At 43.2% G+C, this 12,027-nt stretch overlaps 2 protein-coding genes across 7 annotated transcripts in view; one reads left to right on the top strand and one right to left on the bottom strand.

Annotated features, from left to right (window-relative positions):
- The window catches only part of INO80D (INO80 complex subunit D), a 70,992-nt gene that overhangs the window by 32,811 nt on the left and 26,154 nt on the right, over window positions 1–12,027 (top strand). For all 6 annotated transcript variants that reach the window (XM_004764221.2, XM_013062298.2, XM_004764220.2 and 3 more), the window contains one exon: window positions 10,220–10,444. In XM_004764221.2, the coding sequence (XP_004764278.1) occupies window positions 10,220–10,444 (225 nt within the window). The remainder of the gene's footprint in view (window positions 1–10,219; window positions 10,445–12,027) is intronic.
- Window positions 1,710–2,495, bottom strand: LOC123391649 (iron-sulfur cluster co-chaperone protein HscB-like). Its single transcript, XM_045078640.1, has one exon. The coding sequence runs from the start codon at window positions 2,446–2,448 to the stop codon at window positions 1,876–1,878; it is 573 nt and encodes a 190-aa protein (XP_044934575.1). The 5' UTR covers window positions 2,449–2,495; the 3' UTR covers window positions 1,710–1,875.

Raw genomic sequence — 12,027 nt, 5'->3', positions numbered from 1 at the left:
TCCCTTCATTTATTCATTGATTTATTCACTCATTCAGTGTATTCTCGTTGAATTCTCACGTGCTAGGCACGGGGCACGCCATATTGTTTCCCTTGGGTGAAACGTGGATTGACTTGGTTCCCGGCCCTTTCCTTGTCTGCGCCTCCATGTCTATGTCCGCCACTGTGCCCCTGTCGTGGGAACCTTTGTCTTGTATCAAAACCACCCATGGAACACGTTTCAGTTTCTTGTTGAAGCTACCTGTCTTTTATTTTACCTTGTTCTGAAGTATAGCCGAGAATGGACAGCTATAGAAAATGGGCCCCACCTAGCCTGTCCATTATATCTTTAAGAAGTTTTTGCCATTTAAAATTTCTTAGACGGTTTTACCATTTAAAATTCCTCCGTGACGGGGGCCTGGGTGGCTCAGTTGGTTAGGTGTCTGCCTTTGGCTCGGTCATGATGCCAGGGTTCCGGGATCGAGTCCCTTGTTGGGCTCCCTGCTCAGCGAGGGGGATTCGCTTCTCCCTCTTCCTGCTCTTGTCTTCACTTATTCTTTCTCTCTCCCTCTCAAATAAATACATAAAATCTTTTAACACATAATAAAATAAAATTCCTCCAGGAGTTCATCCAGTTTTTGGAAGAAAAACTGATAGCAGTTTGATCACCATTCTCTGCCGCCTGCCCACCTGCTTCCCCCCCAAACCTGCTTTTCATGAATTTTCTTGCTAAACCAGGATTATGCTTGAAGAAATTTTAGGGAGAAAGTTTGGCTTCCTCCACCCCCCTCCCCCAAGTATGCCTTATGCCCAGCAAAGGATTTGAATTCACGACCCAGAGTTCAAGAGTCACATGTTCGGAACTAGAGCGTATCATGCTTAGCGAAATAAGTCAAGCAGAGAAAGACAACTATCTTATGATCTCCCTGATATGAGGAAGTGGTGATGCAACATGGGGGCTTAAGTGGGTAGGAGAAGAATCAATGAAACAAGATGGGATTGGGAGGGAGACAAACCATAAGTGACTCTTAATCTTACAAAACAAACTGAGGGTTGCTGGGGGGAGGGGGTTTGGGAGAAGGGGGTGGGATTATGGACATTGGGGAGGGTATGTGCTTTGGTGAGTGCTGTGAAGTGTGTAAACCAGGCGATTCACAGACCTGTACCCCTGGGGATAAAATTACATGTTTATAAAAAAATTAAAAAATTAAAAAAAAAAAAAGAGTCACATGTTCTACTGACTGAGCCATCCAGGCACCCCTGGCCTTGTTTTGGGAAAGATTTCTTGCTTAATTAGTTTAGCTGTAGATGCATGTACCGAAGAAGATCTCCCAGGCTCTTATTTCTATCTCAAGAGCAGAAATAAGTTGGAATCTTAAGTAGATTATGAATAGTAATTAACTTCTAGTAGGTGCTTACCTTTTCATATTCCTAATTGTGTCTTTGATAGAGAATAGTTCTTGAATTTTTTTTTTTTTAAAGATTTTATTTATTTATTTGACAGAGAGAAATTACAAGTACACTGAGAGGCAGGCAGAGAGAGAGAGAAGGAAGCAGGCTCCCTGCTGAGCAGAGAGCCCGATGCGGGACTCGATCCCAGGACCCTGAGATCATGACCTGAGCCGAAGGCAGCGGCTTAACCCACTGAGCCACCCAGGCGCCCCAGTTCTTGAATTTTTTGAGGTTTATTTTTACTTACTTATTTTTTTTTTTTTATAAATATACAAGAACTTTATTTTTGAAACTTTTAAACTAGTAATCATTAGAAGGGAATCTTCTTTAACTTGATCTTTTCTTCTACATTTGAAAAGTATCTCATCTTTGTTAACATTTCCTTGGCTTTTTCCAAATCATCTTGTTCAAAAGCTCTGCTCACATTGTCAGTCAGTTCTTTCTGTTAAGCTCTGACAATAGATTCAATCTCTTTCATGGCAGCTTCACTTTGAGCTTCTGCAAGTTTTTCATTGATTTCCATTATTTCCATGAGGAACTGCCTGTCCATTTCATAATCTGTCCCTTCAGGAATCTCTACTCCATGGAGCTTTAGAAGGTATAGTCCCCTGCTCAGGGGAGCCAGAAGGGTCTTATAGGCATCATTCACCAGGGTTGAATGCTTCTCTGAGAAGTCCTTTTCAGTCTGAGACCTCTGGCTGAAGAAATCAGGGTGGACAAGACGCTGTAGTTCCTGGTACCTAGTCTGAAGCTTTGCTGTGTCAACTCTGAAGGCACGGTTGCAGTCCAGGAGGCTGAAGTAATCTCGAGTGGGGTCAGGTGGCTGCAGCGCGTGGCACTGTGGACAGAAGAACCCGTCCCCACGCATGTGGCTCCCTGGGCCACCGCAGTTCCAACACTGGGGGGAACTGTTTCCCGCCAGAGACGCAGCACTGCAGCTTAGCGGTCTCCTTCCGAGGACCCCTGCCGGCCACAGGCCTCGCACCCGGAGCAAGGCGCCAGCTCTCCTGCCCCACATCTGGCCGCGGCCTATGTCGCCGCGGTCACCTGTTCGGGGGTTGGAGAGAGAGCCTTACTTACTTATTTTTAAAGATTTTATTTATTTGAGAGGATAGGGGGGGTGCACTAGCATGGGGTGGGGGCAGAAGCAGAGGGAGAAGCAGGCTCCCCACTGAGCAGGGTGCCCAACAAGGGACTCGATCCCAGGACCCTGGCTGGGATCATGACCTGAGCCAAAGGCAGATGCTTAACCAACTGAGTCACTCAGGAACCCAGATTTATTTATTATTAGAGAGAGGGCGCTCGTGAGTGGGGACAGGGACAGAGGGAGAGAATCTTGGAGCCAACTCCGCGCTGAGCCTGATGCAGGGCTCCATCCCATGACCCATGAGATCATGACCTGAACCCAAACCAGGAGTCAGACGCTTAACCAATGGAGCCACCCAGGCGGCCCCAGTTCTTAATTTTAATGAGTACAATTTATTGGTCTTTTTCTTTATGGGTAATGTATTTGTGACCCATTTAAGAAATCATTGCTTACCCCACAGCTTCACAGTCATGAAACTGTTCTCTAATACTATCTTCTAGAAGCTTTATTGTTTTACTGACAATCTTTGCAGAAATTTATTTTTGTATAATTTATATATAATGTGAGGTGTGGTGCTAAGGACAATTTTTCCCCGTGTGGATCTTCTCTTGAACCAGTGCTATTGAAAACATTGTTGATCTTGCGTTGGAACCCTTGGCATGAATCTGTATGTCTCTTTGTTCATTTTCTATTCTTTTTCATTGGTTTTTAAAGAACCAGCTTTTAGTTTCATTGATTCTCCTTCAGCTTTATTTCATTGCTTTCTGTTCTTATCTGTATTATTTCCTTCTTTGTTTTGGTTTCATTTGTTTGTCTTTTTCAAGGTTTTGAGGGGATAGCATAAACCTGGGATCTTCCTTGTTTCCTACCCTAGACGTTTGGTGCTGTGCATTCCCCTCTACATGTGTTACGATCTCCGTAATGCATTGCTGTTGTATTTAAGCAGTTAATTGTCTTTTAAGGGTATTTAAAAGAAAAATACTCTTTTGTATTGCACCCATATATTTACAATTTCTCGGGTTCGTTCTTCTTTGACTAGTTCCATATTTCTATATGATGTCCTTTTCTTTCTGTGTGAATGGTTCACTTTAACATTTCTTGTAGTGCCGCGCTTCTGGTAGTGAATTCTTTTAGCTTTTATGCCGGGAAAAGTCTTTCTTTTGCCTTCATTTTAAAAAATTTTATTGAGGTATAATTGACTAGGCCACTGTTGGGGGAGGTGCAGAGGGAGAGGGAGCCTGGCGTGGAGACTGACGTGGGACTCAATCGCTGACCTGAGCTGAAATCAAGGGTTGGGCACTAAACTGACCGAGCCACCCAAGCGTCCTTACATGCCTTCTAACATTTTTTAATTGAAGTATAATTGACCCATAATGTTGGATTAGTTTCAGGCGTCTAACAGTGATTTGACAAGTCTATATGTTACACTCTGTTCACCACAAGTGTAACTCCTTTTCGTCACCATACAACCCTTCTACCATCGACTGTATTCCTTAGGCTGTACCTTTTGTTCTCATGACTTACCGCATCACCGGAAGTCTGCACCTCCCTCTCTTTTTTATCCCATTTTGCCCGTCTCCGTACCTTTCTCCCTTCTGGCAACCACCAGTTTGTCCTCTCTCTTCATGGGTCTATTCCTGCTTTGTTTGGTTTGGTTTTTTAGATTCTACCTATAAGTGAAATATGTTACTTGTCTTCTCTGACCGATTTCTCTTAGTATAATACCCATCATCCGTAGTTTTAAACCAGTTGTGTAATTCTTTTTCTTTGTTTCTTGTGCTTGTGATTCATTGACCTTTTTGGATCTGTAGGTTTATGATTTTCATGAAATTAAGAAAAATGTTACCCTAGTTTTCTTGAGTTATTTTTCTTCTCCCTTCTATTTGAGAGACTTAGTTAGGCATATTTTAGGCCACTTGAAATTATTCCATTATTGATCTTCCGTTCACTTTTTAAAAAACTTACACTGCATTCATTTTTCTCCCGAGTCCATTTTTTCCTGTGTTTCTTTTCTTTCTTTCTTTCTTTTTTAAAAATATTTTATTTACTTATTTGACAGAGCGAGAGAGCACAAGCAGGGGGAACAGCAGAGGGAGAGGGAGAAGCAGGCTCCCCGCTAAGCTAGGAGCCCAATTCGAGTTTTGATCCCAGGACCCTGGGATCACGACCTGAGCCAAAGACAGATGCTGAAGCATCTGAGCCACCCAAGCACCCTTGTGTTTCATTTGAAAAGTTTCTAGAGCTATCTTCAGGTTCATTAATCTTTCCTTTTGTGGCATCTAAGCAGCCATCAATCCCATTCAGTCTGTTTTTTCATATTAGACATTGTATTTTTAATCTCTAGAAGTTTGTTTTGGAATATTGTCCATGTCTCTCCTTAATGCTGTCATGATTACTTTACCTTCTCAAACATGTGAAATATGATTATAATAACTGTTCTTTGGTTCTTGGTTTACTAATTCTGTCATCTATATAATTTCTACATCTGTTTCTGTTTGATTTTTCTTTCTTTCTTTCTTTCTTTTTTTTTAAAGATTTATTTATTTATTTATTTGACAGACAGAGATCACAAGCAGGTAGAGAGGCAGGCAGAGAGAGAGAGAGAGAGAGGAGGAAGCAGGCTCCCTGCTGAGCAGAGAGCCCGATGTGGGACTCGATCCCAGGACCCTGAGATCATGACCCGAGCCGAAGGCAGAGGCTTAACCCTCTGAGCCACCCAGGTGCCCCTGATTTTTCTTTCTTATGGGTCCTAGTTTTCTGTTTATTTATTTGACAGAGATCACAAGTAGGCAGAGAGGCAGGCAGAGAGAGAGACAGAGGGGGAAGCAGGCTCCTTGCTGAGCAGAGAGCCCGATGTGGGGCTCGATCCCAGGACCCTGAGATCATGACCTGAGGTGAAGGTAGAGGCTTTAACCCACTGAGCCACTCAGGTACCCCTGAATGTGATAATTTCTTATTAGATGCCAGACATTGTTAATTTTACTTACTTGATTCTGGTATTTTGTCTTCCTTTAAGAGCTTTGTTTGGGGACATAGTTAAAATACGTAGAAATAAATGAGAGTCTCGCCTTTTAGATTTCCTCCGGCCTTTAGCGGAGGGCTCATTTTACCCCCACTTCGGCGGCGGTCTGCTCCTGAGTGGCTACGCAGTGCCCAGCAAGTTGCAGGTGTTTCCCCTTGAATGATGAAAACACAAACTAGGCCTGCTCTGTGGGAGTCTGGCCTTCTCTTTCCAGGCGGTTCACCCCCTCCTGCACTGATCAGTGCCCAAGTGAAGAACTGAAAGGCCCCTGTAGGTCTTCAGATGCCGCCTTCTGTGCCCCTCTCTCCTCCCCAGTTCTCTGCCTAATTCCAGCATCTCTGGGTTAGTCAGATGTGGCTGCGCTCGCCAGATAAGTACCTTGTGTCTGAAATGTAACTGTGAGGTAGGTATGGGCTAGAGAACAAACTCGTGTCTTCAGTATTTAAGTGGTGTTGAAGTTACGAACATGAAGAATTTCCAAACTGATGATGCGGTCTGGGCAGAGAGAGAAGGAAAGGAGGAAAACAACGGGAGGAAGCAAGGCGGCAGCAAGTTGGAAGATGAAAGAAGAATAAATGGTTTTTCTGCAGGAGAGCGATCTAGTAAGATCAGACTGAAAAATAATTGTTGCGTTCCTACATTAATTAACCCAGATTGGATACTTCTTGTTCTTCTATGCTGCTAGATTCAACTTATTAATATATTTTGCCTCTGAAGTCATTAATAAGATTTTCCTATAATTTTCCTTTTATTATATAGTCCTTGTTAATAAGTTTTTGGCGTCAAGTTTAGGTTAGCTTAATTAAAAGAATATTCTCTTGGGGCACGTGGGTGGCTCAGTTGGTATATTATTAGATTCCTGATTATGACTCAGGTCATGATATTAGGGTTGTGGGGTCGAGCCCTGCATTGGGCTCTATGCTTAGTGTGGAGTTAGCTGGAGATTTCTTTCCCTCTGCCCTTTCCCCTGCTTGTATGCTTGATCTCTCTCTAAAATAAATAAATAAAATCTTAAAAAAAAAATCCCTCTCTTTTTGGACAGTTGGAATATTTTGTGTGTGATTCGAATTATTTTTTTTCTTTGACTGTTGCTAGAGCTCATGGTAAAAGTGTTTAGGCCAGGAGTTTTTTGCATGTATGTATTCAATAAGTGATTTGATTCTAGATAATAGATACGGGTTTCGGTATCTAATAATAATACTTATGCTTGTATTGTGATTTCAGTTAGGTCATTTCTTTCCGTTCTCTTCCCAACCTTGGGAGGTAGGTGAGCCCGCTCTCCTTCATTGCACAGATGGGGAGAGAGAATACTGAGAATGCAGTAGGCGGCAGGCCTGTCGCTGCTGGGAAACAGTGGCCGTTGGCCTTACTCTGCCTGGAATGCTACTCTTCCTCCACAGCCAGGTGTGAAATACGAGTGTTACCAGCATCTTGGAAGTGGGAGGCATGTTGGAGATTTTCTAGTTAAGGACATGCCGGGGACAGTCCGTGGACCTGTGCGGGTCTGCAGACTGCATCTTACTGGTCTTCAGCAAGAGAAGCGTGAAACTTCTGCATAAGCTTTGAAAAAAAAATTTTTTTAAAGATTTTATTTATTTACTTGACAGGCAGAGATCATAAGTAGGCAGAGAGGCAGGCAGAGGGGGTTGGAACAGGCTCCTTGCTGAGCAGAGAGCCCAATGCGAGACTCGATCCCAGGACTCTGGGATCATGACCTGAGCCGAAGACAGAGGCTTTAACCCACTGAGCCACCCAGGTGCCCCTGAAAATTTTTATTACAATGATGGCGCATGCCTCAACATCCAGGTGCATCTGTGCATTCACTGTCAACTTGAGAACTGTCGATCTGGTGTGTCCTCCCCGCTGTAAGAGAGTCTTTCCAAATAACAGCTTAGGCAAGTGATAATCTACCTGAGCTTTACTCTCCCTTTAAGACTTGCAGTTTCTCCTCTCTTTTTTTTTTTTTCTATTAATAGCCCTTCCATTTTCCTAGTTATGCAAGTTCAAAGTCATTGAGTCATTATCGACTTTCTTTCTTTTTTTTTTTTTTTAAAGATTTTATTTATTTATTTGATAGAGCGAGACAACAAGTAGGCAGAGAGGCAGGCAGAGAGAGAGAAGGAAGCAGGCTCCCTGCCAAGCAGAGAGCCCGATGCGGAACTCAATCCCAGGACCCTGAGATCATGACCTGAGCCGAAGGCAAGAGGCTCAGCCCACTGAGCCACCCAGGCGCCCCATTATCAACTTCTTATCCTTCATATCCAGGCACCAAATTGAGCTAATTCTTCTATGCTAATGGCCTTATGGTAACGGTCTTGTTCTTTCCACTATCTCTGTGGCCTTTCAGTTGCAGTGCCGCCCGTCCTTGAGTTGGCCAGCGGCTGGCTCGGAAGTCAGTCCCTTCGTTCTTGGGCTCCTCTTTATCATTTCCAGCAGTTTGTCCCACTGCTGTTGGACACCTCATCTGCACTCTGCCTTCTTCACGTCTGAAATGCGATGTATTTCCTGCCCCGGGTCTGCTCGTGTTCTTCTTCCCGGTCTTGGCTGATGGAAATGGCCACATGATGAGTGTCCCTCGCATCCTCCCATGCCGGGTGACAAGGTCTGCCTTTCATACGTGCAGGATCCCTTTCTTCTAATGCAGTCCGGCTGCTGCTGCCCTCGTGTGGGTTCTTGTTACCTGGTTCCTGGAGTTTTATACTAATTTCCTCCCTGCCCTCTTTCCTGTCACTTCCTCACTTCTTCTTCTTTTTTTTTTTTTTTAAAGATTTATTTATTTGACAGACAGAGATCACAAGTAGGCAGAGAGAGAGAGGAGGAAGCAGGCTCCCCGCTGAGTAGACAGCCCGATGTGGGGCTCGATCCCAGAGATCCCTGAGATCACGACCACCCAGGCGCCCGTCTTCCTCATTCTGCCTGCTGTCAGTGCAGTCTTCCTTGTGCACGGTTCTATTATTGTTACCTGTTTTCTTCAAACTCTATAAGGTTCTTCACTGCTGGTAGAATAAAGGTTAGGTTTAGAAAGTTTGCCTTACCCACTGCACTCCCCTATGTACGCCACGTCTTAGCCGAAGCAAGCTACTTAGTACTTCATGTTCTCTATCCTGTCTATCTCTGAAGCCCGGCTTGTATTCGTTTATCCTTGTGAGGTACCTTTTTCTTCAGATTCTACCCTTCCTTCACAGTTCGGTTCTGTTGGCATCTCCTGTGCCGAGCCTCTCATCCAGCAGTCTTGCTCGTGAACTTTAATAGCACGTTAGCCATACCTAGACCTCTCTATGTTCTCTGCCTCACATTGAAGATATTTATAGTATCTACCGGCTCGACTGGGACTCCCGAATGAAAACCTGGTGTGGGACTTCAGGGAACAATTCAAAATAAAGATTCCTGGGCCCCATTCCGTGGAAATTCTGGTTCAGTAGATCTAGGGTAGGTCTTGGGATCTCAAATTGTGAAAAACTCCTAGATTTTTCTAATTGGAGATCATCAGATATTTGAGTCATTGGTCAGCCTGCTCCATTGTTTTAGTTCTTGTTTTTAGTTACTGTTACTAGTTATTGTTTTGATTGTCTTTTGAATTGTTTAACTTTGGGGATCTGTTTATCTTGTCTAAACTGCACTGCAAACTGCTTAAATTTTTTTTCTCCTTTATAGGACTCTGTGTAATAGACGTTATAGCAAATGTTGAATGTTAAATAAATGAAAAGATTGAAGTAAGATCCTTCATTTGGTGTTTTTGTAGCAGCTGCTATACTGAAGAGAACATGTTTCTTGGGACTTACTTCTTAGATCAGAAATTTGCAAAGTGGGGAGTTCATGGCTGGCTAAGTCCCTTAAAGTGTCTGCCTTTGGCTTAGGTCATGGTCCTGGAGTCCTGGGATTGAGCTCAGCGGGGAGTTTGCTTCTCCCTCTCCTTCTGCCCCTTGCCCTCTCACTCGCTCTGCTTCCTCTCTCTTTCTCAAATTTTTTAAGAAATCTTTTTTTAAAATGGTATCTCATGTTAAGAAAATAATAAAAATTATTATAGAATGGGGGCGCCTGGATGGCTCAGTGGGTTAAAGCCTCTGCCTTCGGCTCAGGTCATGATCCCGGGATCTTGGGATCGAGCCCCACATTGGGCTCCCTGCTCAGTGGAGAGCCTGTCTCTCCCTCTCTTTCTGCCTACTTGTGTTCTGTCTGCCAAATAAATAAATAAAATCTTAAAAAAAAAAACAACCAAAAAACAGTACATGTAAAAAGGCAGCTCTTTGATAAGGCACTGGTGGAATTCACTGCTCCGTTTCTGGTATGACCTGTTATGAAATTACACTGAGTGTTTCCGCATAACTGCCGTGTCATTTACTCCGAGGTTTTGGTAAGTAAAGGTAAAGAAACTGTTTTCTTCCCGAGAACCCCAAGTCCCTTAACATTTAAAAGACCCTGATGCACTGAGTTGATATTGACATGCTGGAGAGGTGAAGCGTCTGAAAGCGCAGGGTGGGCTCTGCTGCCTTCTTCATTGTCGAAATAGTGTCCTTCCTTTCAGCCCTACCGGAATTCTCTCCTCGAATTTTGTGATGTGCTCACCTGCCCCAAATTGTGACCCTTGTGCCTCCGACCCGCTTCTTGACCCGCTTTCCCCCTCTCTTAACCGAGCCGGACGTTTCATCAGTCCCTCCCTTGTCTCCCTGCTTTCTCCAGGTCCGATGACGATGATACGGAGAGTAGGAGCTCCAGGGTGACCCAACTTTGCACTTACTTTCAGCAGAAATATAAGCACCTCTGCCGCCTGGAGCGGGCAGAATCTCGTCAAAAGAAATGCCGGCACACGTTTAGGAAAGCTTTGCTGCAGGCGGCCAGCCGCGAACCGGAGAGCACCGGCCAGCTGATGCAGGAGCTGCAGCGGGCTGCGTGCGGCCGGACCAGGTGAGAGCCCCGCGCCGCCGCCGCCCGCTCCGTTTTCTCTGGGTTGCCACAGGCTCGTTGAGGCGCCGCCGACAGTGGGCATCTAAGCCTCAAATATTTGAGCATTGCGTTTTGTTTTCATCGCTCAAAGAAAATTTAACATCACGTGGTAAGAGATCATCGCCACGAGCTGCCCGTAAAAGTATTGCCGTCACTTTGCCAGAGTTTGATGAGAATTTATTGGGTAAAGTATTTGAGAATGCTAAAACAATCACAATGCTTAGAGATTTCATGTATTATTTAAAAGTGATATTTACAGTTTTTTTTTCTTACTAGAGAAATAGTATTTTATATTTTTTACTTACATTTAAAAAAAAAATTTTGTTCCAGCGTATTTTCTGTTAGTATCTCCATTATCCTGCATATTATGTCTTCAGAAGACTTCATTACATTGCATTTCTTTGGGGGGGGGAGAATCTTTTCTGTTTATATTATTAGTCCAAGTATTTGTTGTATTGTAAATCTAGAAAATATAAAAAAAAAAATGGGAGGAGGGTTTCCGTAACATCACTGTGGGTTTCCGTAACATCACTGTGCACAGAACAGAGAATGAGCACTGTGAACATTTTGATTATTTCCTTGTAGTCTTTTTTCTCTGTGTGTGTGTACATGTGTGTGTTTGTGTGTGTATGAAATCTTCCACTGAGCCATGTATTTGTATTAAAAAGCAACATTGAGATCATGCCCTAGGTATATTTTATTTCCTAATTTTGCCCATGTAACATTGGATTATAACCGTTTTCTCATGATACAAATTCTTTAAAACATGGCTCTTAATGACTTTGTAATATGGATGTCAGCCCTTGGGCTTTCTCTGTTTTAGGTATATATTTAAGTAAAACTGGGTCTATGTTATTTAAAAGCAATGTGCCCATTTTTTCCCTTAAAAATATATCATATAGCCATTCACCTATATTCTCAAAAACTTGTTTCAAAAATATGGTTTATAATGTGTGCGTAGTATGTTATTGTCTGAAAATCCATAAATTGGACATGTAGAAGTTACCTGATACTTCAATGAAGAAATTGATGGTGTTATCATTTTGGAAATCAGTTTAGGTGGTGAAATCATAAATCATAATTAGTTATTTATATACCTTTAAAAATACTAGCTTAAGAGGCGCCTGGGTGGCTCAGTCATTAGGCGTCTGCCTTCAGCTCAGGTCATGATCCCAGGGCTGTGGGAATGAGCACCGCGTGTTGGGCTCCCTACTCAGCAGGGAGTCGGCTTCTCCTTCAGCCCCACAAGCGAGCTTATGTTCTCTCTCTGCTAAATAAATAAATAAAATCTTTAAAAACAAGCTAGCTTAATTGAATTAAAATTTTCCAAAATATCTTCACATTTAATTAAGGTTATTTCCTTAATTATTTTTTGAAAATTATTTTTTTCAGATTAGAAGGCATAGTTCTTTTTTTTTTTAAAGATTTTTATTACTTACTTGAGAGAGAGAGAGCACACATGGAGAGGAGGGCAGAGGGAGAATCAGGCTCCCCACTGAGCAGGGAGCCCAATGCAGGGCTGGATCCCAGGATCCCGAGATCAT

The sequence above is a fragment of the Mustela putorius genome, unplaced genomic scaffold, assembly GCF_011764305.1.
Source record: "Mustela putorius furo isolate JIRA1106 unplaced genomic scaffold, ASM1176430v1.1 tig00000275_pilon_pilon_pilon, whole genome shotgun sequence".
NCBI lineage: Eukaryota > Metazoa > Chordata > Mammalia > Carnivora > Mustelidae > Mustela > Mustela putorius.
This window is presented reverse-complemented; position numbering and strand designations above follow the sequence as displayed.

Excerpts from the sequence above, each read along its gene's own strand:
- LOC123391649 (XM_045078640.1), bottom strand. The coding sequence starts at position 2,448 with ATGTGGGGCAGGAGAGCTGGCGCCTTGCTCCGGGTGCGAGGCCTGTGG.